Source organism: Salmo trutta, chromosome 26, assembly GCF_901001165.1.
Source record: "Salmo trutta chromosome 26, fSalTru1.1, whole genome shotgun sequence".
NCBI lineage: Eukaryota > Metazoa > Chordata > Actinopteri > Salmoniformes > Salmonidae > Salmo > Salmo trutta.
Genome location: NC_042982.1, coordinates 42730556 through 42754530, shown reverse-complemented (window position 1 = coordinate 42754530; position 23975 = coordinate 42730556). Strand labels below are relative to the sequence as shown.

The following is a 23975-nucleotide window of genomic DNA, read 5'->3' as shown; positions in this document are numbered from 1 at the left end:
AGGGTAGTGTAGTGTAGTGTAGGGTAGTGTAGGGTAGTGTAGGGTAGTGTGGTGTAGTGTAGTGTAGTGTAGGGTAGTGTAGGGTAGGGTAGTGTAGTGTAGTGTAGTGTAGTGTAGGGTAGTGTAGGGTAGGGTAGTGTAGGGTAGTGTAGTGTAGTGTAGGGTAGTGTAGTGTAGGGTAGTGTAGGGTAGTGTAGTGTAGTGTAGTGTAGTGTAGTGTAGTGTAGGGTAGTGTGGTGTAGTGTAGTGTAGGGTAGTGAAGTGTAGGGTAGGGTAGTGTAGTGTAGTGTAGGGTGGTGTAGTGTAGTGTAGTGTAGTGTAGTGTAGGGTAGTGTAGGGTAGTGTAGGGTAGTGTAGTGTAGTGTAGGGTAGTGTAGGGTAGTGTAGGGTGGTGTAGTGTAGTGTAGTGTAGTGTAGTGTAGGGTAGTGTAGGGTAGTGTAGTGTAGTGTAGGGTAGTGTAGGGTAGTGTAGGGTAGTGTAGGGTGGTGTAGTGTAGTGTAGTGTAGTGTAGTGTAGGGTAGTGTAGGGTAGTGTAGTGTAGTGTAGTGTAGTGTAGGGTAGGGTAGGGTAGGGTAGTGTAGTGTAGTGTAGTGTAGGGTAGTGTAGTGTAGGGTAGGGTAGGGTAGTGTAGTGTAGTGTAGTGTAGTGTAGGGTAGGGTAGGGTAGGGTAGTGTAGTGTAGTGTAGTGTAGGGTAGTGTAGTGTAGGGTAGGGTAGGGTAGTGTAGTGTAGTGTAGTGTAGTGTAGTGTAGTGTAGGGTAGTGTAGGGTAGTGTAGTGTAGTGTAGTGTAGTGTAGGGTAGGGTAGGGTAGGGTAGTGTAGTGTAGTGTAGTGTAGGGTAGTGGTAGTGTAGGGTAGGGTAGGGTAGTGTAGTGTAGTGTAGTGTAGTGTAGGGTAGTGTAGGGTAGTGTAGTGTAGTGTAGTGTAGTGTAGGGTAGTGTGGTGTAGTGTAGTGTAGGGTAGTGTAGTGTAGGGTAGGGTAGTGTAGTGTAGTGTAGTGTAGTGTAGGGTAGTGTAGGGTAGTGTGGTGTAGTGTAGTGTAGGGTAGTGTAGTGTAGGGTAGGGTAGTGTAGTGTAGTGTAGTGTAGGGTAGTGTAGTGTAGTGTAGTGTAGTGTAGTGTAGTGTAGTGTAGTGTAGGGTAGTGTGGTGTAGTGTAGTGTAGGGTAGTGTAGTGTAGGGTAGGGTGGTGTAGTGTAGTGTAGTGTAGTGTAGTGTAGTGTAGTGTAGGGTAGTGTAGGGTAGTGTAGTGTAGTGTAGTGTAGGGTAGGGTAGGGTAGGGTAGGGTAGTGTAGGGTAGTGTAGTGTAGTGTAGTGTAGTGTAAGGTAGTGTAGGGTAGGGTAGGGTAGGGTAGTGTAGGGTAGTGTAGTGTAGTGTAGTGTAGTGTAGGGTAGTGTAGTGTAGTGTAGTGTAGGGTAGTGTAGTGTAGTGTAGTGTAGTGTAGTGTAGTGTAGTGTAGGGTAGGGTAAGGGAGTGTAGTGTAGTGTAGTGTAGTGTAGTGTAGTGTAGTGTAGGGTAGTGTAGGGTAGTGTAGTGTAGTGTAGTGTAGGTTAGTGTAGTGTAAGGTAGTGTAGGGTAGTGTAGTGTAGGGTAGGGTAGTGTAGGGTAGTGTAGTGTAGTGTAGTGTAGGGTAGTGTAGTGTAGGGTAGTGTAAGGGAGTGTAGTGTAGTGTAGGGTAGTGTAGGGTAGTGTAGTGTAGGGTAGTGTAAGGTAGTGTAGTGTAGTGTAGGGTAGTGTAGTGTAGGGTGGTGTAGGGTAGTGTAGTGTAGGGTAGTGTAGGGTAGTGTAGTGTAGGGTAGTGTAGTGTAGTGTAGTGTAGTGTAGTGTAGGGTAGTGTAGGGTAGTGTGGTGTAGTGTAGTGTAGGGTAGTGTAGTGTAGGGTAGGGTAGTGTAGTGTAGTGTAGTGTAGGGTAGTGTAGTGTAGTGTAGTGTAGTGTAGTGTAGTGTAGTGTAGTGTAGGGTAGTGTGGTGTAGTGTAGTGTAGGGTAGTGTAGTGTAGGGTAGGGTGGTGTAGTGTAGTGTAGTGTAGTGTAGTGTAGTGTAGTGTAGGGTAGTGTAGGGTAGTGTAGTGTAGTGTAGTGTAGGGTAGGGTAGGGTAGGGTAGGGTAGTGTAGGGTAGTGTAGTGTAGTGTAGTGTAGTGTAAGGTAGTGTAGGGTAGGGTAGGGTAGGGTAGTGTAGGGTAGTGTAGTGTAGTGTAGTGTAGTGTAGGGTAGTGTAGTGTAGTGTAGTGTAGGGTAGTGTAGTGTAGTGTAGTGTAGTGTAGTGTAGTGTAGTGTAGGGTAGGGTAAGGGAGTGTAGTGTAGTGTAGTGTAGTGTAGTGTAGTGTAGTGTAGGGTAGTGTAGGGTAGTGTAGTGTAGTGTAGTGTAGGTTAGTGTAGTGTAAGGTAGTGTAGGGTAGTGTAGTGTAGGGTAGGGTAGTGTAGGGTAGTGTAGTGTAGTGTAGTGTAGGGTAGTGTAGTGTAGGGTAGTGTAAGGGAGTGTAGTGTAGTGTAGGGTAGTGTAGGGTAGTGTAGTGTAGGGTAGTGTAAGGTAGTGTAGTGTAGTGTAGGGTAGTGTAGTGTAGGGTGGTGTAGGGTAGTGTAGTGTAGGGTAGTGTAGGGTAGTGTAGTGTAGGGTAGTGTAGTGTAGGGTAGTGGAGTGTAGTGTAGTGTAGTGTAAGGTAGTGTAGTGTAGGGTAGTGTAGGGTAGGGTAGTGTAGTGTAGAGTAGTGTAGTGTAGTGTAGTGTAGTGTAGGGTAGTGTTGTGTAGGGTAGTGTAGTGTAGTGTAGTGTAGTGTAGTGTAGTGTAGTGTAGGGTAGGGTAAGGGAGTGTAGTGTAGTGTAGTGTAGTGTAGTGTAGTGTAGTGTAGGGTAGTGTAGTGTAGTGTAGTGTAGTGTAGGGCAGTGTAGGGTAGTGTAGTGTAGTGTAGTGTAGGTTAGTGTAGTGTAAGGTAGTGTAGGGTAGTGTAGTGTAGGGTAGGGTAGGGTAGTGTAGGGTAGTGTAGTGTAGTGTAGTGTAGGGTAGTGTAGTGTAGGGTAGTGTAAGGGAGTGTAGTGTAGTGTAGGGTAGTGTAGGGTAGTGTAGTGTAGGGTAGTGTAAGGTAGTGTAGTGTAGTGTAGGGTAGTGTAGTGTAGGGTAGTGTAGGGTAGTGTAGTGTAGGGTAGTGTAGGGTAGTGTAGGGTAGTGTAGTGTAGGGTAGTGTAGTGTAGTGTGGTGTAGTGTAGTGTAAGGTAGTGTAGTGTAGGGTAGTGTAGGGTAGGGTAGTGTAGTGTAGAGTAGTGTAGTGTAGTGTAGTGTAGGGTAGTGTTGTGTAGTGTAGTGTAGTGTAGTGTAGTGTAGTGTAGTGTAGTGTAGGGTAGGGTTGTGCAGGGTAGGGTGGGGTCGGGTAGGGTTCTGAAGTGGTCAAAAGTAGTGCACTATATAGGGAAGAGGGTGCCATTTGGGACGCATGCTAGAACAAGCGAAATCAGGAGTGATCTAGAACCCAACCCTATTTAATTAAGTGATTATATATAATAGAGTCTAGATACTTCCTGGGCCCTATAGCCAGGCGACTCTATCGGCCCGTCCCAAATGGCACCACATTCCCTATATAATGCACTACTTCTGACTAGGGCCCATGGGAAAAGTCATGCCCTACAGAGATCTTATATTGAGCAAGGTTTGCTACAGCAGGAAAATAATCCTGCAGCAACAGGAAATGTGAATTAATGGAAGTTACATGCTTCAGAAGGCTTTTTAAACCTCAAATACACTACACATTTGACATGTCTTGCCTTGCAGGAAAGTTATCCTGTAACAAGGTGATCAAATGAAGATCCTACATCTGTATATAGGGAATATGGTACAATTATCAATAAACCATCCCTTTTAAGTTAATACCTACGATCACACTCTCCCAATGATTAATTTGACAGTCCTTTTAAAACCCATAGTGTTTCTATTATGGAGATAATGTATTTTATTTCATGATGTGGATTCTGGTCTATCTGAGCTTCAAGAAAAGGAAAGTACCATGGTCTATCCTATTCTATATCAACCTAGCATCCCTCTCAGATAATATCTCTGGTTCACTCACAGACATTTATATCCAGGGTGTGGCTACTGTCTATTCCATCCCATCTTTAATCAGTTGAATAACTTTAAAATGAGGATTACACTAGAGGGAAAGTAGCATGGCCTGTGACGAAGGGTTGACTGAACCATGTGTGTATAGATAAAAATGTAACTAAATGCAATTCTCATTTCTCATTGCAGAGCTCTACCGTGCGATAATTTTAATCGAATATGCGCCTAAATATTTTTTTTGCTGGAATATTAATTTAGGAGCACCAGTGCGCATAGAAACATTAAGGATTCTAGCTTTAAACAACTCAAATACTTTTTTTTTATTGTGCTCCTAAATGTCATTGTGTGCGCCTACATTTTTCAACTTAGGCGCACCCGTGCTCCTAGTAGAATATGTCAGTGTAGAGCCCTGCTATATTCTGTTCCCAGGCCCATGTGCATAGGAATATACCATATGATTGGAACTAATGATTTGATAGTGCAGTCGTAAGACCAAAGTTTAATTTACTTTTTTTTTTTTGCAAATACAAACACATATTTGCACCTTGATGGCACAGTCGTTAAGCTCAAGGTGATTGTCATATATCAAGCAATTCAGACAATTGTATAGGACCAGGTATATAACACGTTTGACTAAATAAATTATGAATCGAAAATTCCGATGATAAAAATCAACCTTACCGATTCTAAGGACTTGCTGCCAACTCAGCCAAAACTCTGCCATCAAGTAAAGCAGCGAAAACAACAGTCCCTTCCTTTTCGCCATGGTACTCGCTCCAAAATAAAAATGAACATTGATGTCTGTTTTTTTTCTTTCTTTCTGCTTTTAATTCATGCTGATATCTTGTCAGTTCTCGTATCCGTATCGAACATAAATCGACATCCGACCCACATTTTTCCTTTTATACATTATGACTGAGAGAAATAAAAACACACTATTTTCCCCTTTCGGAATAGTTCCTTATAAAACTCAGAACGAGACCCCCTTTCCCATTCTAGAATCCCATTTGTGTTAGAAGCGTTTGACTCCCCATTTCAGATAGTCCCAAAAACAATGTATCTCCTCTTTCATCGTTGCCAGCGCATACTTGGAACTGTGATACTGCGAGCGTCTCTCTCTCCCGTGCGCGCACTCGATCGAGGGCACCGCCAAGCCGGTGTTGATCCGCAAACATGGATACGTTCAGAAGATTAACTTGAAATCTGGCTACAGCCGACCTCGACAACTCGTCTTTGCTTTTAGTACACCGAGGAATGATTAAATCTTTGCTCCAGTCGTGATGGGAAACGCAGATCTAATCTTCAGAATGGTCGTTGCTGCTGACTCTCCGGGAAGATTAACCACGGAGGGACTCAGGCTGTACTTCTTCTCTCCAACGGCTGATCTCTCTGCCACAGCCTGATATAAAAGAGACCCACGTTACTTTGTTCTTCCATAGTTTACCTACTTTCAAAAGAAGAAAGGTTTGACTATTCTAACAGTTTTGTTGGAGAGACAACGGATCTGAGGACAGGGGGGGATTTGGGGCAGTAAATCTATCTTCTGTTTTCTTTTTTGTTGTAGGGCACATATTTTATCTGCTGATGCCCGTGTTCATTCATTCTACTGAAAACACAAGAAGCCTTCACTAGCCTACTGCAGACTATCAAAGAGCTGTATCTGATCTTATAGGCTTTGTCTCAAATGGCACCCTATTCCCTTTACAGTGCACGACTTTTGACCATGACCCAGCATTGAAAATACAACGCTGTAAATTTTTGTTGAATGCTTGTAACATTGGGTTGTTTTTCTATGTCCTGTTTATAGTGAGCTGTCCAGAGGCAAATAACACATCGTTTAGTGGTCCGTGAACTATGAACTGTAACATTAGATGGTTCATGAGATGGGTTGAGGCTAGAAGGCTTAATATCATAATATACGTCCCAAATGGCACCCTATTCCCTATATAGCGCACTACTTTTAACCAGGGCCCTATGGGCTATAAAGGGGATATGGTGCCATTTGGTACTTATAGATATTCCTAAATTAACAGAGCGAGGGCAGAGATCACGCAGTTTAATGACATGATAATAGCACAGTTAGGGAGGGGTTGGACGGTGTGCTTATACACACAGTTAGACTCACAGTTAGGGAGGGGTAGACGGTGTGCTTAACTCACAGTTAGACTCACAGTTAGGGAGGGGTAGACGGTGTGCTTAACTCACAGTTAGACTCACAGTTAGACTCACAGTTAGACTCACAGTTAGACTCACAGTTAGGGAGGGGTGGACGGTGTGCTTAACACACAGTTAGACTCAGTTAGGGAGGGGTGGACGGTGTGCTTAACTCACAGTTAGACTCACAGTTAGGGAGGGGTGGACGGTGTGCTTAACACACAGTGTTGCAGTTGAACTGTGACTTATAATTCATCCAAACTGTGACTTATATTTCGTCCAAGTTCTGAAAACATTTTACATTTACATGTTTTATTACAGGCTCAATTGCTATCGCATAGAGAGGGAGAGAGAGAGAGAGAGAGGGAGAGAGAGAGAGAGAGAGAGAGAGAGAGAGAGAGAGAGAGAGAGAGAGAGAGAGAGAGAGAGAGAGAGAGAGAGAGAGAGAGAGAGAGAGAGAGAGAGACAGAGAGACAGAGAGACAGAGAGACAGAGAGACAGAGAGACAGAGGGCTTGTGGACGAGATTACAGTTTAGGCTACATGTTTACATCCGTATGTAAAGGATGATGAATCTGATTGGAGGTTTTCTAAAGATCATGTGACCTCAGTTTGAGATGTGCCAGGCTGACCAGATCTAATGTCCATTGTGTCAACCGCGTCAACATGAATTCAGTGCCACAGTCACGCTCAGGTTAGCACATTTGTGATTAGCTTGTGAGCAAGTAACGAAGCCAAGCAGTATTGGGTGGTATCCCAAATGACACTTTATTCTTTATATAGGGCACTACTGTTAACCACAGATCATAGGGCATTATATAGGGAATAGGGTGCCATTTGGGACACAAAGTAGACTAGAGGATGAGTTAGGGCTCAATTCAATCCGTATCCTGAAAGTAACCTGTAAAATCAGCTCGATTGAAATTTAAAGGCAATGTTTCCGTGTTCATGGAAACTGCACTCACGGTAAATGCTGCATATGTCGGCTCAATCGCGAAAATTAACTTAAAATGTTTATGCGGATCTACCGCAGTACGGATTGAATCCAGGCCTTAGTGTCCTTAGTGCTGATGAGGTGACCCTCCTGTAGTAAGGTCTGGTTGGAACACTCATGGTGTTCTCTGCTTCCATCTAGTGGTGGAAAGGAGACATTACACTTACTTTACGCCATCACTCACGTTACACTGTCTCTAGAATACAATAAAACTTTGTTGTTGGACATTTATCTTTGGCATCACCTTCCATTAAAACGATCACATATGCACACATTCTCACGTGTGTGTGTGTGTGTGTGTGTCATTTAGCAGACGCTCTGGATAAGAGCGTCTGCTAAATGACGTAAATGTAAATGTAAATGTTTTTGGTTGCCTTGTGGAACAGACTGCTCTACTGTGCCTGTGGTTGACCAATGACGTTGCTAGCTGTGTTACCTATTCTGGTCAGTTTGCTTTTGAACCTCAGGCTCAGATTACCAGACCAGACTGTCATATTGAACGTATGTTCTCCACCAGCTCAGATTACCAGACTGTCATATTGAACGTATGTTCTCCACCAGCTCAGATTACCAGACTGTCATATTGAACGTATGTTCTCCACCAGCTCAGATTACCAGACTGTCATATTGAACGTATGTTCTCCACCAGCTCAGATTACCAGACTGTCATATTGAACGTATGTTCTCCACCAGCTCAGATTACCAGACTGTCATATTGAACATGAGGATTTTATTTTATTTCACCTTTATTTAACCAGGTAGGCAAGTTGAGAACAAGTTCTCATTTACAACTGTGACCTGGCCAAGATAAAGCAAAGCAGTTCGACACATACAACAACACAGAGTTACACATGGAGTAAAACAAACAGTCAATAATACAGTAGAAAAATAAGTCTTTATACAATGTGAGCAAATGAGGTGAAATAAGGGAGATAAAGGCAAAAAAAGGCCATGGTGGCAAAGTAAATACAATATAGCAAGTAAAACACTGGAATGGTAGATTTGCAGTGGAAGAAAGTGCAAAGGAGCAAAATAAATAAATAAATACAGTAGGGGAAGAGGTAGTTGTTTGGGCTAAATTATAGATGGGCTATGTACAGGTGCAGTGATCTGTGAGCTGCTCTGACAGCTGGTGCTTAAAGCTAATGAGGGAGATACGTGTTTCCAGTTTCAAAGATTTTTGTAGTTTGTTCCAGTCATTGGCAGTAGAGAACTGGAAGGAGAGACGGCCAAAGGAGGAATTGTCTTTGGAGGTGACCAGAGAGATATACCTGCTGGAGCGCGTGCTACAGGTGGGTGCTGCTATGGTGACCAGTGAGCTGAGATAAGGGGGGACTTTACCTATAGCAGGGTCTTGTAGATGACCTGGAGCCAGTGGGTTTGGCGACGAGTATGAAGCGAGGGCCAGCCAACGAGAGCGTACAGGTCGCAGTGGTGGGTAGTATATGGAGCTTTGGTGACAAAACGGATGGCACTGTGATAGACTGCATCCAATTGGGATCCTCTCCACCAGCTCAGATTACCATCCCAGACTGTCATATTGAACGTATGTTCTCCACCAGCTCAGATTACCAGACTGTCATATTGAATGTGAGGATCCTCTCCACCAAGCTGCTGTACACCCTCTCAAGAACATCCTAGCTGACCCCAAACCCTACATTTCCTGATTAAAAACGAGCGCTGGCTTGCTTTAAAAAAAATACAAATACAGTCCGCGTTCTCTGTAAAACTCAGCTTGTTATCAAGGTATTTGAAACACTCAACCACCTCGACTGGTTGGTCATTCAGAGAGAGGGGTTGGGACACTGGCAGGTTGTTGCCATTGATGATCAGCTCCTTTGTCTTTTACAGATTGATGTGGACGGCACTTGACCTGCACCGTTCTTGAAGGTTGTTGGTCTGTTTAAAATAGCTGTCCCCATCTGAAAAGGCTCATATTGTTTCCTTGGACCTTCATCTAATAGAGAACAACAACGGGCGCCCCTGTTTTCAGGGTCTCTACACTGTCACTGACATTATGCTGTCATTGTCTCTATACTGTCACTGACATTATGCTGTCTCTATACTGTCACTAACAATATGCTGTCTCTGTCTCTACACTGTCACTAACATTATGCTGTCTCTGTCTCTATACTGTCACTGACATTATGCTGTCTCTATACTGTCACTAACATTATGCTGTCTCTGTCTCTACACTGTCACTAACATTATGCTGTCTCTGTCTCTATACTGTCACTGACATTATGCTGTCTCTATACTGTCACTAACATTATGCTGTCTCTGTCTCTACACTGTCACTAACATTATGCTGTCTCTGTCTCTATACTGTCACTAACATTATGCTGTCTCTGTCTCTACACTGTCACTAACATTATGCTGTCTCTGTCTCTACACTGTCACTAACATTATGCTGTCTCTGTCTCTATACTGTCACTAACATTATGCTGTCTCTGTCTCTACACTGTCACTAACATTATGCTGTCTCTGTCTCTATACTGTCACTAACATTATGCTGTCTCTGTCTCTATACTGTCACTAACATTATGCTGTCTCTGTCTCTATACTGTCACTAACATTATGCTGTCTCTGCTTCTATACTGTCACTAACATTATGCTGTCTCTGCTTCTATACTGTCACTAACATTATGCTGTCTCTGCTTCTACACTGTCACTGATATTATGCTGTCTCTACACTGTCACTAACATTATGCTGTCTCTACACTGTCACTAACATTATGCTGTCTCTACACTGTCACTAACATTATGCTGTCTCTGTCTCTACACTGTCACTAACATTATGCTGTCTCTACACTGTCACTAACATTATGCTGTCTCTACACTGTCACTAACATTATGCTGTCTCTGTCTCTACACTGTCACTAACATTATGCTGTCTCTACACTGTCACTAACATTATGCTGTCTCTGTCTCTACACTGTCACTAACATTATGCTGTCACTAACATTATGCTGTCTCTACACTGTCACTAACATTATGCTGTCTCTGCACTGTCACTAACATTATGCTGTCTCTATACTGTCACTAACATTATGCTGTCTCTATACTGTCACTAACATTATGCTGTCTCTGCACTGTCACTAACATTATGCTGTCTCTATACTGTCACTAACATTATGCTGTCTCTACACTGTCACTAACATTATGCTGTCTCTATACTGTCACTAACATTATGCTGTCTCTACACTGTCACTAACATTATGCTGTCTCTACACTGTCACTAACATTATGCTGTCTCTACACTGTCACTGACATTATGCTGTCTCTGTCTCTATACTGTCACTGACATTATGCTGTCTCTGTCTCTATACTGTCACTGACATTATGCTGTCTCTGTCTCTATACTGTCACTAACATTATGCTGTCTCTACACTGTCACTGACATTATGCTGTCTCTGTCTCTATACTGTCACTGACATTATGCTGTCTCTGTCTCTATACTGTCACTGACATTATGCTGTCTCTGTCTCTATACTGTCACTAACATTATGCTGTCTCTACACTGTCACTAACATTATGCTGTCTCTACACTGTCACTAACATTATGCTGTCTCTGTCTCTACACTGTCACTAACATTATGCTGTCTCTACACTGTCACTAACATTATGCTGTCTCTGTCTCTACACTGTCACTAACATTATGCTGTCTCTGCACTGTCACTAACATTATGCTGTCTCTGTCTCTATACGGTCACTAACATTATGCTGTCTCTATGTCTCTATACTGTCACTAACATTATGCTGTCTCTGCTTCTTCACTGTCACTAACATTATGCTGTCTCTATACTGTCACTAACATTATGCTGTCTCTACACTGTCACTAACATTATGCTGTCTCTGTCTCTATACTGTCACTAACATTATGCTGTCTCTACACTGTCACTAACATCATGCTGTCTCTATGTCTCTATACTGTCACTAACATTATGCTGTCTCTGCTTCTACACTGTCACTGTGATAGACTGCATCCAGTTTGCTGAGTAGAGTATTGGAAGCTATTTTGTAGATGACATCGCCGAAGTCGAGGATCGGTCGGATAGTCAGTTTTACTAGGGTAAGTTTGGCGGCGTGAGTGAAGGAGGCTTTGTTCGGAAATAGAAAGCCGATTCTAGATTTAATTTTGGATTGGAGATGTTTAATATGAGTCTGCAAGGAGAGTTTAAAGTCTAGCCAGACACCTAGGTATTTGTAGTGGTCCACATATTCTAGGTCAGAACCGTCCAGGGTAGTGATGCTAGTCGGGCGGGCGGGTGCGGGCAGCGAACAGTTGAAAAGCATGCATTTGGTTTTACTAGCGTTTAAGAGCAGTTGGAGGCCACGGAAGGAGAGTTGTATGGTGTTACGGATACAGGTATCCTGTGTGTGTATTTTCTTTCCTTCTGCCCTATTCACAGGTGCCGCCAATCAGTCACCAATCTGTCACCAATCAGTCGCTAATCTGAAGACACACCTGCTCCTTTTCACTTACCCAATCACATCCCCTTTCCCTTGGTTTAAAAGTATCCCAATCAGTTCTCTCTAGAGATCTCTCTTTTGTTCTTGCAACTACATGTCACTTTGTCCATTATCCTGTGAGTATTGTTTTGTTATGGTGTTTGACTGTTTGTTTAGATGGTGGGAAAGTGGGTACCAAGACAAGTCGCCCATGGGCCTACACCACCCATAGGTAAATATTATCTAAAGAACACTAGTTAGAACTGGGCGGACCACCCACTGTATTCTGTATTTTATTGGTTAGTGAGCTAGCTGTTGTTGAAGCAGGTAGACTAGCTTAGGGGTGTCTTTGAGTACTTATTTTTTCTTTCCTTGGGTCCAGCTCAGCCCCCCCCCCCCCCCCCCTTACCGTGTGTTTAAAATAAACCATGAGTGTTTGATGGTAGACTTAAGTTGTCTGTGGTTTTTGTTCCCACTGTTATAATTTGCATGAGTTATGTAACGGGTCTCGTTTCCATCCCCCCTAGACTGCAGGGCCAAAGGGATTCGTAACATATGGCATTGAAGCTCGTTTGGAGGTTTGTTAACACAGTGTCCAAAGAAGGGCCAGATGTATACAGAATGGTGTCGTCTACGTAGAGGTGGATCAGGGAATCACCCGCAGCAAGAGTGACATCATTGATATATAAAGAGAAAAGAGTCGGCCCGAGAATTGAACCCTGTGGTACCCCCAGAGACTGCCAGAGGTCCGGACAACAGGCCCTCAGATTTGACACACTGAACTCTGTCTGAGAAGTAGTTGGTTAACCAGGCGAGGCAGTCATTTGAGAAACCAAGGCTGTTGAGTCTGCCGATAAGAATACGGTGATTGACAGAGTCGAAAGCCTTGGCCAGGTCGATGAAGACGGCTGCACAGTAGCCTTTTATTGATGGCGGTTATGATATAGTTTAGTATCTTGAGCGTGGCTGAATTGCACCCGTGACCAGCTTGGAAACCGCATTGCACAGCGGAGAAGGTACGGTGGGATTCAAAATGGTCAGTGATCTGTTTATTAACCTTCAGAACGTGAAGATTCAATAATATTTCAACCGGACGGTTCCTGTGTCTTGAAAAAAGGTTTTGGAATGGGAGGATCCTCCCTCGTGAACGTGCCCCAAGAAGTGATGTCACCCCCTGCCTCAACAACTTCCCCTCCTTGTCATTCGGGCTCTGTTCATCGTAGACGCTTCAAACAACTTTGTAAAGACTGTCGACATCTAGTGGAAGCCGTAGGAAGTGCACAATTATTACGTCACCGTGTATTCAATAGGAAATGACTTGAAGAGAGCCCATGCATCCAGATTTCCACTTCCTGGTTGGATTTCTCTCAGGTTTTCGCTTGCCATATGAGTTCTGTTATACTCGCAGACACCATTCAAACGGTTTTAGAAACTTCAGAGTGTTTTCTATCCAAATCTACTAATAATATGCATATCCTAGCTTCTGAGTTTGAGTAGGAGGCAGTTTAATATGGGCATATATTTTTTCCGAAATTGTCAATACTGCCCCCTATCCTTAAGGAGCTGGAAGATGTTTTTAACTTGGCTTTCGAAGACTTTAGAGAGGCAGGGCAGGGCAGGATGGATATAGGTCTATAACAGTTTGGGTCTAGAGTGTCACCCCCTTTGAAGAGGTGGGTGACCGTGGCAGCTTCCAATCTTTAGGAATCTCGGATGATATGAGAGGTTGAACAGACTGGTAATAGGGGTTGCAACAACGGGGAGGATAATTTTAGAAAGAGGGTCCAGATTGTCTAGCCCAGCAGCTCTTTCAGAACATCTGCTATTTGGGTGAAGGAGAAGCTGGGGAGGCTTGGGCAAGTAGCTGTGGGGGGGGGGCGCTGTTGGCCGGGGTAGCCAGGAGGAAAGCATTGCCAGGCGTAGAGAAATGCTAATTGAAATGTTTACTGTCTCTATTATTTTACATTTACATTTTACATTTTTAGTCATTTAGCAGACGCTCTTATCCAGAGCAACTTATAGTAGTGAATGCATATATTTCATACATATCATACATTTTTTTTCCTGTGCTGGCCCCCCGTGGGAATCAAACCCACAACCCTGGTGTTGCAAACACCATGCTCTACCACCTGAGCTACATACTGTCTCTACACTGTCACTAACATTATACTGTCTATGTCTCTACACTGTCACTAACATTATACTGTCTGTCTCTACACTGTCACTAACATTACACTGTCTCTACAATGTCACTAACATTGCACTCTCTCTCTACACTGTCACGATGGCTCTACACTGTCACTAATATTATACTGTCACTAGCGTTATACTGTCTCTATGTCTCTATACTGTCACTAATATTATACTGTCTGTCTCTATACTGCCACCAACATTATACTGTCACTAACATACTGTCTCGGATTCTATACTGTCACTAACATTACACTGTCACTAAATTTATACTGTCTCTACACTGTCACTGACATTATACTGTCTCTATGTTTCTACACTGTCACAAACGTTATACTGTCTGTCTCTATACTGTCACTAACGTTATACTGTCTGTCTCTACGCTGTCACTAACGTTATACTGTCTATGTCTCTACACTGTCACTAACGTTATACTGTCTGTCTCTACACTGTCACTAACGTTATACTGTCTGTCTCTATACTGTCACTAACATTATCCTGTCTCTACGTCTCTATACTGTCACTAACATTTAACTGTCTCTACAATGTCACTAACATTGCACTGTCTCTGCACTGTCACTATGTCTCTACACTGTCACTAACATTACACTGTCTCTATGTCTCTACACTGTCAGTAACATTATACTTTCTCTATACTTTCACTAACATTATACTGTCTCTACATCTCTATATTGTCACTAACTATACACTGTCCCTAACATCATGCTGTCTCTTTGTCTCTATACTGTCACTAACATTCTGCTGTCTCTATACTGTCACTAACATTATACTGTCTCTATACTGTCACTAACATTAAACTGTCTCTGTTTCTACACTGTCACTAACATTATGCTGTCTCTATGTCTCTATACTGTCACTAACATTACACTGTCTCTATACTGTCACTAACATTATACTGTCACTAACATTATACTGTCTCTATACTGTCACTAACATTATGCTGTCTCTATACTGTCACTAACATTATACTGTCTCTATACTGTCACTAACATTAAACTGTCTCTGTTTCTACACTGTCACTAACATTATGCTGTCTCTATGTCTCTATACTGTCACTAACATTACACTCTCTATACTGTCACTAACATTATACTGTCACTAACATTATACTGTCACTAACATTATGCTGTCTCTATACTGTCACTAACATTATGCTGTCTCTATACTGTCACTAACTATACATTGTCACTAACATTAAACTGTCTCTGTTTCTACACTGTCACTAACATTATGCTGTCTCTTTTTCTATACTGTCACAAACATACTGTCACTAACATCAAACTGTCTGTTTCTACACTGTCACTAACATTATGCTGTCTGTCTCTACACTGTCACCAATGTCACACTGTCTCTGTCTATACTGTCACAAACATTATACTGTCACTAACATTAAACTGTCTCTGTTTCTACACTCACTAACATAATGCTGTCTCTATACTGTCACCAACATCACACTGTCTCTATACTGTCACTAACACTACACTGTCTCTTTACTGTCACTAACATTACACTGTCTCTTTACTGTCACTAACATTACACTGTCTTTATACTGTCACTAACATTACACTGTCTTTATACTGTCACTAACATTACACTGTCTTTATACTGTCACTAACATTACACTGTCTTTATACTGTCACTAACATTACACTGTCTTTATACTGTCACTAACATTACACTGTCTCTATACTGTCACTAACATTATGCTGTCTCTGTTTCTACACTGTCACTACATTTATACTGTTTCTTTGTCTCTGTACTGTCACTAACATTACACTGTCTTTATACTGTCACTAACATTATGCTGTCTCTATACTGTCACTAACATTATGCTGTCTCTATACTGTCACTAACATTACACTGTCTTTATACTGTCACTAACATTATACTGTCTCTAGACTGTCACTAGGTTCCTTCCTTCAGGACCAGACTGGTGGTGCGTTCCCAAATGGCCCCTTCTGTTTGGGATGAATATGTGAGAGGCTCCCTACGGTCATTGCAGATGTCCTGTCCTCTCTCTTGGAGAAGTGATATGTCCTGTACATAATGACAGAACAGTTTATCGTAATAATAGCAGCATTCCACACAGTGTTCATAGGTGACATATTGACAGTGTTTAAATTAGATTGTGTGTCGCTGACGACGTTGTGTTTTTCTCAGGGCATGGCTATAGAGGTTTGTGTGTTATGGGACAAACAAACCCAGTGTTACATCCCAAGTGGCACCCTATCCCCTACATGGTGCACTACTTGGAACAGAGCCCTATGGGCCCTGGTCAAAAGTAGTCCACTATATAGGGAATAGGGTGCCACTTGAGATGCAATACACAACAATGTCACTTCTGTTTATATTTCTCCTACATATTTACAAAACAACAGTAATAGGGTCTCTAGATGCTGTAACTGTCCCTTACGCTCAACATGAATTCAATCATTTAGGCCTAGATTCAATCAGATCAAGCGTTAACCAGTGATAGCAGACACCCGCATACCGGATGTTTTGACTGTGTGTCAGAGGTGGAACTCAGTTGGAGCTGTCAAATCAGTGAGCAGCTGCTCTTGAGATCATTGTGGGGCAGCAGGGTAGTCTAGCGGTTAGAGGCAGGTGGCCTAGCGGTTAGAGGCAGGTGGCCTAGCGGTTAGAGGCAGGTGGCCTAGCGGTTAGAGGCAGGTGGCCTAGCGGTTAGAGGCAGGTGGCCTAGCGGTTAGAGCGTTGGACTAGTAACCGCAAGGTTGCAAGTTCGAATCCCCGAGCTGACAAGGTAAAAATCTGTCGTTCTGCCCCTGAACAAGGCAGTTAACCCACTGTTCCTAGGCCGTCATTTTAAATAAGAATTTGTTCTTTGTTCTTAACTAAATAAATATCAAATTGTCAGGAAGACTCACCCGTCTGCTTCACTCGTGTTAGAAGTTCAGAAAGTGTAGGCTATATAGAAATGATTACGCTCAAATTGAAAAATAATTTAACAAAAATAATAAGGATTTCTATCAGTCTAATGGAGGTGTAGATTACATCTTGGTCTGTTGGCTATCGGAGTAAGGAGCAGTCCGTTGGCTATAGGAGAGTAGAGCAGTCTGTTGGCTATAGGAGAGTAGAGCAGTCTGTTGGCTGTAGGAGAGTAGAGCAGTCTGTTGGCTATAGGAGAGTAGAGCAGTCTATTGGCTGTAGGAGTAAGGAGCAGTCTGTTGGCTATAGGAGAGTAGAGCAGTCTGTTGGCTGTAGGAGTAAGGAGCAGTCTATTGGCTGTAGGAGTAAGGAGCAGTCTGTTGGCTATAGGAGAGTAGAGCAGTCTGTTGGCTGTAGGAGTAAGGAGCAGTCTGTTGGCTATAGGAGAGTAGAGCAGTCTGTTGGCTGTAGGAGTAAGGAGCAGTCTGTTGGCTATAGGAGAGTAGAGCAGTCTGTTGGCTATAGGAGAGTAGAGCAGTCTGTTGGCTATAGGAGAGTAGAGCAGTCTGTTGGCTATAGGAGAGTAGAGCAGTCTGTTGGCTATAGGAGAGTAGAGCAGTCTGTTGGCTATAGGAGAGTAGAGCAGTCTGTTGGCTATAGGAGAGTAGAGCAGTCTGTTGGCTATAGGAGAGTAGAGCAGTCTGTTGGCTATAGGAGAGTAGAGCAGTCTGTTGGCTATAGGAGTAGAGCAGTCTGTTGGCTGTAGGAGTAAGGAGCAGTGTTGGCTATAGGAGAGTAGAGCAGTCTGTTGGCTATCGGAGTAAGGAGCAGTCTGTTGGCTATAGGAGAGTAGAGCAGTCTGTTGGCTATAGGAGTAAGGAGCAGTCTGTTGGCTATAGGAGAGTAGAGCAGTCTGTTGGCTATAGGAGAGTAGAGCAGTCTGTTGGCTATAGGAGAGTAGAGCAGTCTGTTGGCTATAGGAGTAAGGAGCAGTCTGTTGGCTGTAGGAGTAAGGAGCAGTCTGTTGGCTATAGGAGAGTAGAGCAGTCTGTTGGCTGTAGGAGAGTAGAGCAGTCTGTTGGCTGTAGGAGAGTAGAGCAGTCTGTTGGCTGTAGGAGAGTAGAGCAGTCTGTTGGCTATAGGAGTAAGGAGCAGTCTGTTGGCTGTAGGAGAGTAGAGCAGTCTGTAGGCTGTAGGAGAGTAGAGCAGTCTGTAGGCTGTAGGAGAGTAGAGCAGTCTGTTGGCTATAGGAGTAGAGCAGTCTGTTGGCTGTAGGGGAGTAGAGCAGTCTGTTGGCTATAGGAGTAGAGCAGTCTGTCGGCTATAGGAGTAAGGAGCAGTCTGTCGGCTATAGGAGAGTAGGGCAGTCTGTTGGCTATAGGAGAGTAGAGCAGTCTGTTGGCTATAGGAGAAAGGAGCAGTCTGTTGGCTGTAGGAGTAAGGAGCAGTCTGTTGGCTATAGGAGAGTAGAGCAGTCTGTTGGCTGTAGGAGAGTAGAGCAGTCTGTTGGCTGTAGGAGAGTAGAGCAGTCTGTTGGCTATAGGAGTAAGGAGCAGTCTGTTGGCTGTAGGAGTAAGGAGCAGTCTGTTGGCTATAGGAGAGTAGAGCAGTCTGTTGGCTGTAGGAGAGTAGAGCAGTCTGTTGGCTGTAGGAGAGTAGAGCAGTCTGTTGGCTGTAGGAGAGTAGAGCAGTCTGTTGGCTGTAGGAGAGTAGAGCAGTCTGTTGGCTATAGGAGTAGAGCAGTCTGTTGGCTATAGGAGTAGAGCAGTCTGTTGGCTGTAGGGGAGTAGAGCAGTCTGTTGGCTATAGGAGTAGAGCAGTCTGTTGGCTATAGGAGTAGAGCAGTCTGTCGGCTATAGGAGTAAGGAGCAGTCTGTTGGCTATAGGAGAGTAGGGCAGTCTGTTGGCTATAGGAGAGTAGAGCAGTCTGTTGGCTATAGGAGTAGAACAGTCTGTTGGCTATAGGAGTAGAGCAGTCTGTCGGCTATAGGAGTAAGGAGCAGTCTGTTGGCTATAGGAGAGTAGGGCAGTCTGTTGGCTATAGGAGAGTAGAGCAGTCTGTTGGCTATAGGAGTAAGGAGCAGTCTGTTGGCTGTAGGAGTAAGGAGCAGTCTGTTGGCTATAGGAGAGTAGAGCAGTCTGTTGGCTGTAGGAGAGTAGAGCAGTCTGTTGGCTGTAGGAGAGTAGAGCAGTCTGTTGGCTGTAGGAGAGTAGAGCAGTCTGTTGGCTGTAGGAGAGTAGAGCAGTCTGTTGGCTGTAGGAGAGTAGAGCAGTCTGTTGGCTGTAGGAGAGTAGAGCAGTCTGTTGGCTGTAGGAGAGTAGAGCAGTCTGTTGGCTGTAGGAGAGTAGAGCAGTCTGTTGGCTGTAGGAGAGTAGAGCAGTCTGTCGGCTATAGGAGTAGAGCAGTCTGTCGGCTATAGGAGTAGAGCAGTCTGTCGGCTATAGGAGTAGAGCAGTCTGTCGGCTATAGGAGTAGAGCAGTCTGTCGGCTATAGGAGTAGAGCAGTCTGTCGGCTATAGGAGAGTAGGGCAGTCTGTCGGCTATAGGAGAGTAGAGCAGTCTGTCGGCTATAGGAGTAGAGCAGTCTGTCGGCTATAGGAGTAGAGCAGTCTGTCGGCTATAGGAGTAGAGCAGTCTGTCGGCTATAGGAGTAGAGCAGTCTGTCGGCTATAGGAGTAGAGCAGTCTGTCGGCTATAGGAGTAGAGCAGTCTGTCGGCTATAGGAGAGTAGGGCAGTCTGTCGGCTATAGGAGAGTAGAGCAGTCTGTTGGCTATAGGAGAGTAAGGAGCAGTCTGTTGGCTGTAGGAGTAAGGAGCAGTCTGTAGGCTGTAGGAGTAAGGAGCAGTCTGTAGGCTGTAGGAGTAAGGAGCAGTCTGTCGGCTATAGGAGAGTAGAGCAGTCTGTCGGCTATAGGAGAGTAGAGCAGTCTGTCGGCTATAGGAGAGTGGCATCTGACGTAATTGTAGCTGTTAGAGGAGGAGGGCCAGCGGCCCAACATTCTTCACCAACCCTAGGTCATACACATCAGCAGGAGGGTTCATGACGACCCCTTGTTGTTCATAAGGAGAGTTGTTAAGAGAGAGGCTGTCACGTTCGTCGTAAGGATGGGACCAAAACGCAGCGGAGAATGTGTATACTTTTCTTTATTACGAAGAAAACCAAATTAAACACTTACTCAACAACAACGACGAAAGAACAGTCCTGTAAGGCACACAGCTACACACAGAACAACTACCCCAAAAAACCCATGGAAAAACACCCCTACTAAATAGGACATTCAATTAGAGGCAACGAGGAACAACTGCCTCCAATTGAAGGTCAACCCAATAAACTAAACATAGAAATAGAAAAACTAGAACGAACATAGAAATAACTAACATAGAACATTAACCACACAACTCCGAAACACATAAAACAAACACCCCCTGCCACGTCCTGACCAAACTACAATAACAAATAACCCCTTTACTGGTCAGGACGTGACAGAGGCTGGTGTTGGTGTCCATCGAAGCTAAGACTTTGGTGGTTTAGACCGGGCAGGTAGTGAGCCTTCATGCTAGGGACACTGGAGATGGGATGGTATCGTGTCACGGTGGGTTTGTTGATCCTGTTGGCTGGGTGCTAGATATCCAACAAGGCTTTGTTGGAGGGGACACGGCGACAGACGAAGAGGAGTCCCAAGGCCAAGAGGAAGGCTCCCGGTGACCCAGCCGATGTAGAGCTTCTCCCTCAGCAGTGTACCCTGGGCGTTGATCGGCAGGAGGGTTATAGAAGTCACGGATGATGCCGTGAGCCACCCAGGAGACTGGGATAAATACACAGAGACCAGAAACGACATGTCTCCAGCCACCATGAGGATGAGGTTCTTAGCGCGGTCATTGTCCTGGATGCAGGAGGTGCAGCGTATCCCAGCTAGAGTCCCCTGTAGATCCATCCCTGAAAGGGCCAGAGAGCAGCACATCCAGCCCCTGGCAGCTTGTGGAAGAGAAGACCAATACATACTGTAGCACATCAAGCCCCTGGCAGCCTGTGGAAGAGAAGACCAATACATACTGTAGCACATCAAGCCCCTGGCAGCCTGTGGAAGAGAAGACCAATACATACTGTAGCACATCAAGCCCCTGGCAGCCTGTGGAAGAGAAGAACAATACATACTGTAGCACATTAACCCATTATCTAGCTACCTCTTCAAGACGTTCGGACCTCTTGGTGGAACGTCTTGAAGGTCGCTCCACCAGGGTTTGAATCCCGGTAGGAGCTACCGGTTGACGGTCGCTCCACCAGGGTTTGAATCCCGGTAGGAGCTACCGGTTGAAGGTCGCTCCACCAGGGTTTGAATCCCGGTAGGAGCTACCGGTTGACGGTCGCTCCACCAGGGTTTGAATCCCGGTAGGAGCTACCGCCCCGTATTCGCTACAATACATGAAGTAAAGTTTTACCAAAAATAGGTTAAATACTTGTTTGTGATTGACATGATTTTAAAGTCCCTATTCCCATAGGGTGCACTACTTTTGACCAGGGTCCATAGGGGCCCATAGGTCTCTGGTCTAAAGTAGTGCACTATATAGAGAATAGGGTGCCATTTGGGACATAATCATACTGTAACCATACCTGCAGGTCCACAGGGAGGAACAGCAGGGAGTCGTACACCTTACACTGCATCTAATGTTGGCTTGTCTACAGCAGTTCATCCACAGGCCCTCCCAGAGCGTCTCCGTGACGATGATGTTCTCTCCGATGAAGGCTGTCACCTCCCATCAGACCCACCAGGCCCACGCACAGCGCTGCGATCTCAGACACCCTGTATCATCACGCTGTCAGGGTCCACACAAACTATCTTGGTCCACACAAACTATCTTGGTCCACACAAACTATCTTGGTCCACACAAACTATCTTGGTCCACACAAACTCCCAAAGTCTTCCTGACAAAGAAACAATGATGGCTCACTCCAAAATCTACTTTTTTCAGACCTCAGAAATTGCCTAAGTATGAGATGAGTCCTATTGACATTCCCCCCTACCCCCTCTTACCATACCTGCTGCTCCCCCCTCTTACCATACCTGCTGCTCCCCCCTCCCTCTATTGGACATTCCCCCCCTACCCCCTCTTACCATACATGCTGCTCCCCCCTCTTACCATACATGCTGCTCCTCCTTAGTCTGCACCCACCCCAATGACATTCATCACTGTTGCAGTTGTTAATATGTATATGATATATTGCTAGCTTTATTATTTTATTTCACTTGGTCCCCCCTCCCTCTGAATGGTCCTTTACTCTGCCTGCTGTTCCCTCTATGGTCATTCCCCCCCACCCCTGTCTTTACTCTGCCTGCTGTTCCCTCTATGGTCATTCCCCCCTCTGTCTCAATGGTCCTTTAGTCAGCCGGCTGTTCCCCCTATGGTCATTCCCCCCTCTGTCTCAATGGTCCTTTACTCTGCCTGCTGTTCCCTCTATGGTCATTCCCCCCTCTGTCTCAATGGTCCTTTAGTCAGCCGGCTGTTCCCCCTATGGTCATTCCCCCCCACCCCTCAGTCTTTACTCTGCCTCCACCCCAATGGACATGTTATTTATTCATCACTGATACCATTATGATGTGTATATAGTTCTATTCATCACTGATACCATTATGATGTGTATAGTTCTATTCATCACTGATACCATTATGATGTGTATATAGTTCTATTCATCACTGATACCATTATGATGTGTATATAGTTCTATTCATCACTGATACCATTATGATGTGTATATAGTTCTATTCATCACTGATACCATTATGATGTGTGTATAGTTCTATTCATCACTGATACCATTATGATGTGTGTATAGTTCTATTCATCACTGATACCATTATGATGTGTATATAGTTCTATTCATCACTGATACCATTATGATGTGTATATAGTTCTATTCATCACTGATACCATTATGATGTGTATATAGTTCTATTCATCACTGATACCATTATGATGTGTATATAGTTCTATTCATCACTGATACCATTATGATGTGTGTATAGTTCTATTCATCACTGATACCATTATGATGTGTATATAGTTCTATTCATCACTGATACCATTATGATGTGTATATAGTTCTATTCATCACTGATACCATTATGATGTGTATATAGTTCTATTCATCACTGATACCATTATGATGTGTATATAGTTCTATTCATCACTGATACCATTATGATGTGTATATAGTTCTATTCATCACTGATACCATTATGATGTGTATATAGTTCTATTCATCACTGATACCATTATGATGTGTATATAGTTCTATTCATCACTGATACCATTATGATGTGTATATAGTTCTATTCATCACTGATACCATTATGATGTGTATATAGTTCTATTCATCACTGATACCATTATGATGTGTGTATAGTTCTATTCATCACTGATACCATTATGATGTGTATATAGTTCTATTCATCACTGATACCATTATGATGTGTGTATAGTTCTATTCATCACTGATACCATTATGATGTGTATATAGTTCTATTCATCACTGATACCATTATGATGTGTGTATAGTTCTATTCATCACTGATACCATTATGATGTGTATATAGTTCTATTCATCACTGATACCATTATGATGTGTATATAGTTCTATTCATCACTGATACCATTATGATGTATAGTTCTATTCCTATTTTTGTTGTGTTTTTCATGACCATTTTCATTGTTTTATTTCACTTAGTCCTGCATGTTGGAGCTCAGAGCCTAAGATTGTCCCTGTACCCTGAAATCACACCTGCAACCCTGTACATGTGACTATTAAACACTGTGAATATCTGAATCTCCTGTTAACCTATAGCCTTGGATAGACCACTGTAGTGCCCCATAGCCTGTTTTAGCATCGCCATTGAGGACTTCAGACATTTTGAAGTAGTCAACTGGGTGGGTCTTCCAATGGGTTAAGAAAGAATCACATAATTCCTAATTCCATTCAGCTTATCTGGAGGGATCAGCCAATGAACTATACTCCTGAGCAAACATTCCGTACCTGCAGGTGGCAGTATATCACCAATCTTGGCTTTATATCTGTTCAGACAACACAATACTCAAAGTAGAAGAAGAAATTGACTACTTTAAAATGGAGAAAGCCCTCAATGGTGCTGCCCATGCTGTCACAGAAGCCATTGGATGGCACAGATGCAAAAGAAACCTCTTTCTACCTCTATGAATTATTTTCATTTTATAACAT

General features: G+C 43.7%; 1 protein-coding gene and 1 pseudogene across 2 annotated transcripts in view; both read right to left on the bottom strand.

Annotated features, from left to right (window-relative positions):
- The window catches only part of LOC115163808 (glutamate receptor ionotropic, kainate 1), a 124213-nt gene extending 118688 nt beyond the window's left edge, over positions 1-5525 (bottom strand). Inside the window, exon 1 of one of the 2 annotated variants that reach the window (XM_029715990.1) lies at positions 4729-5525. In XM_029715990.1, coding sequence (XP_029571850.1) covers positions 4729-4813 — 85 coding nt within the window. In that variant the 5' untranslated portion in view covers positions 4814-5525. The remainder of the gene's footprint in view (positions 1-4728) is intronic. The other variant, XM_029715991.1, reaches the window with a different exon arrangement.
- A 14841-nt stretch (positions 5526-20366) lies between these two features.
- On the bottom strand, positions 20367-21837 carry LOC115163930 (claudin-8-like; annotated as a pseudogene).
- Between the last annotated feature and the right edge of the window lie 2138 nt (positions 21838-23975).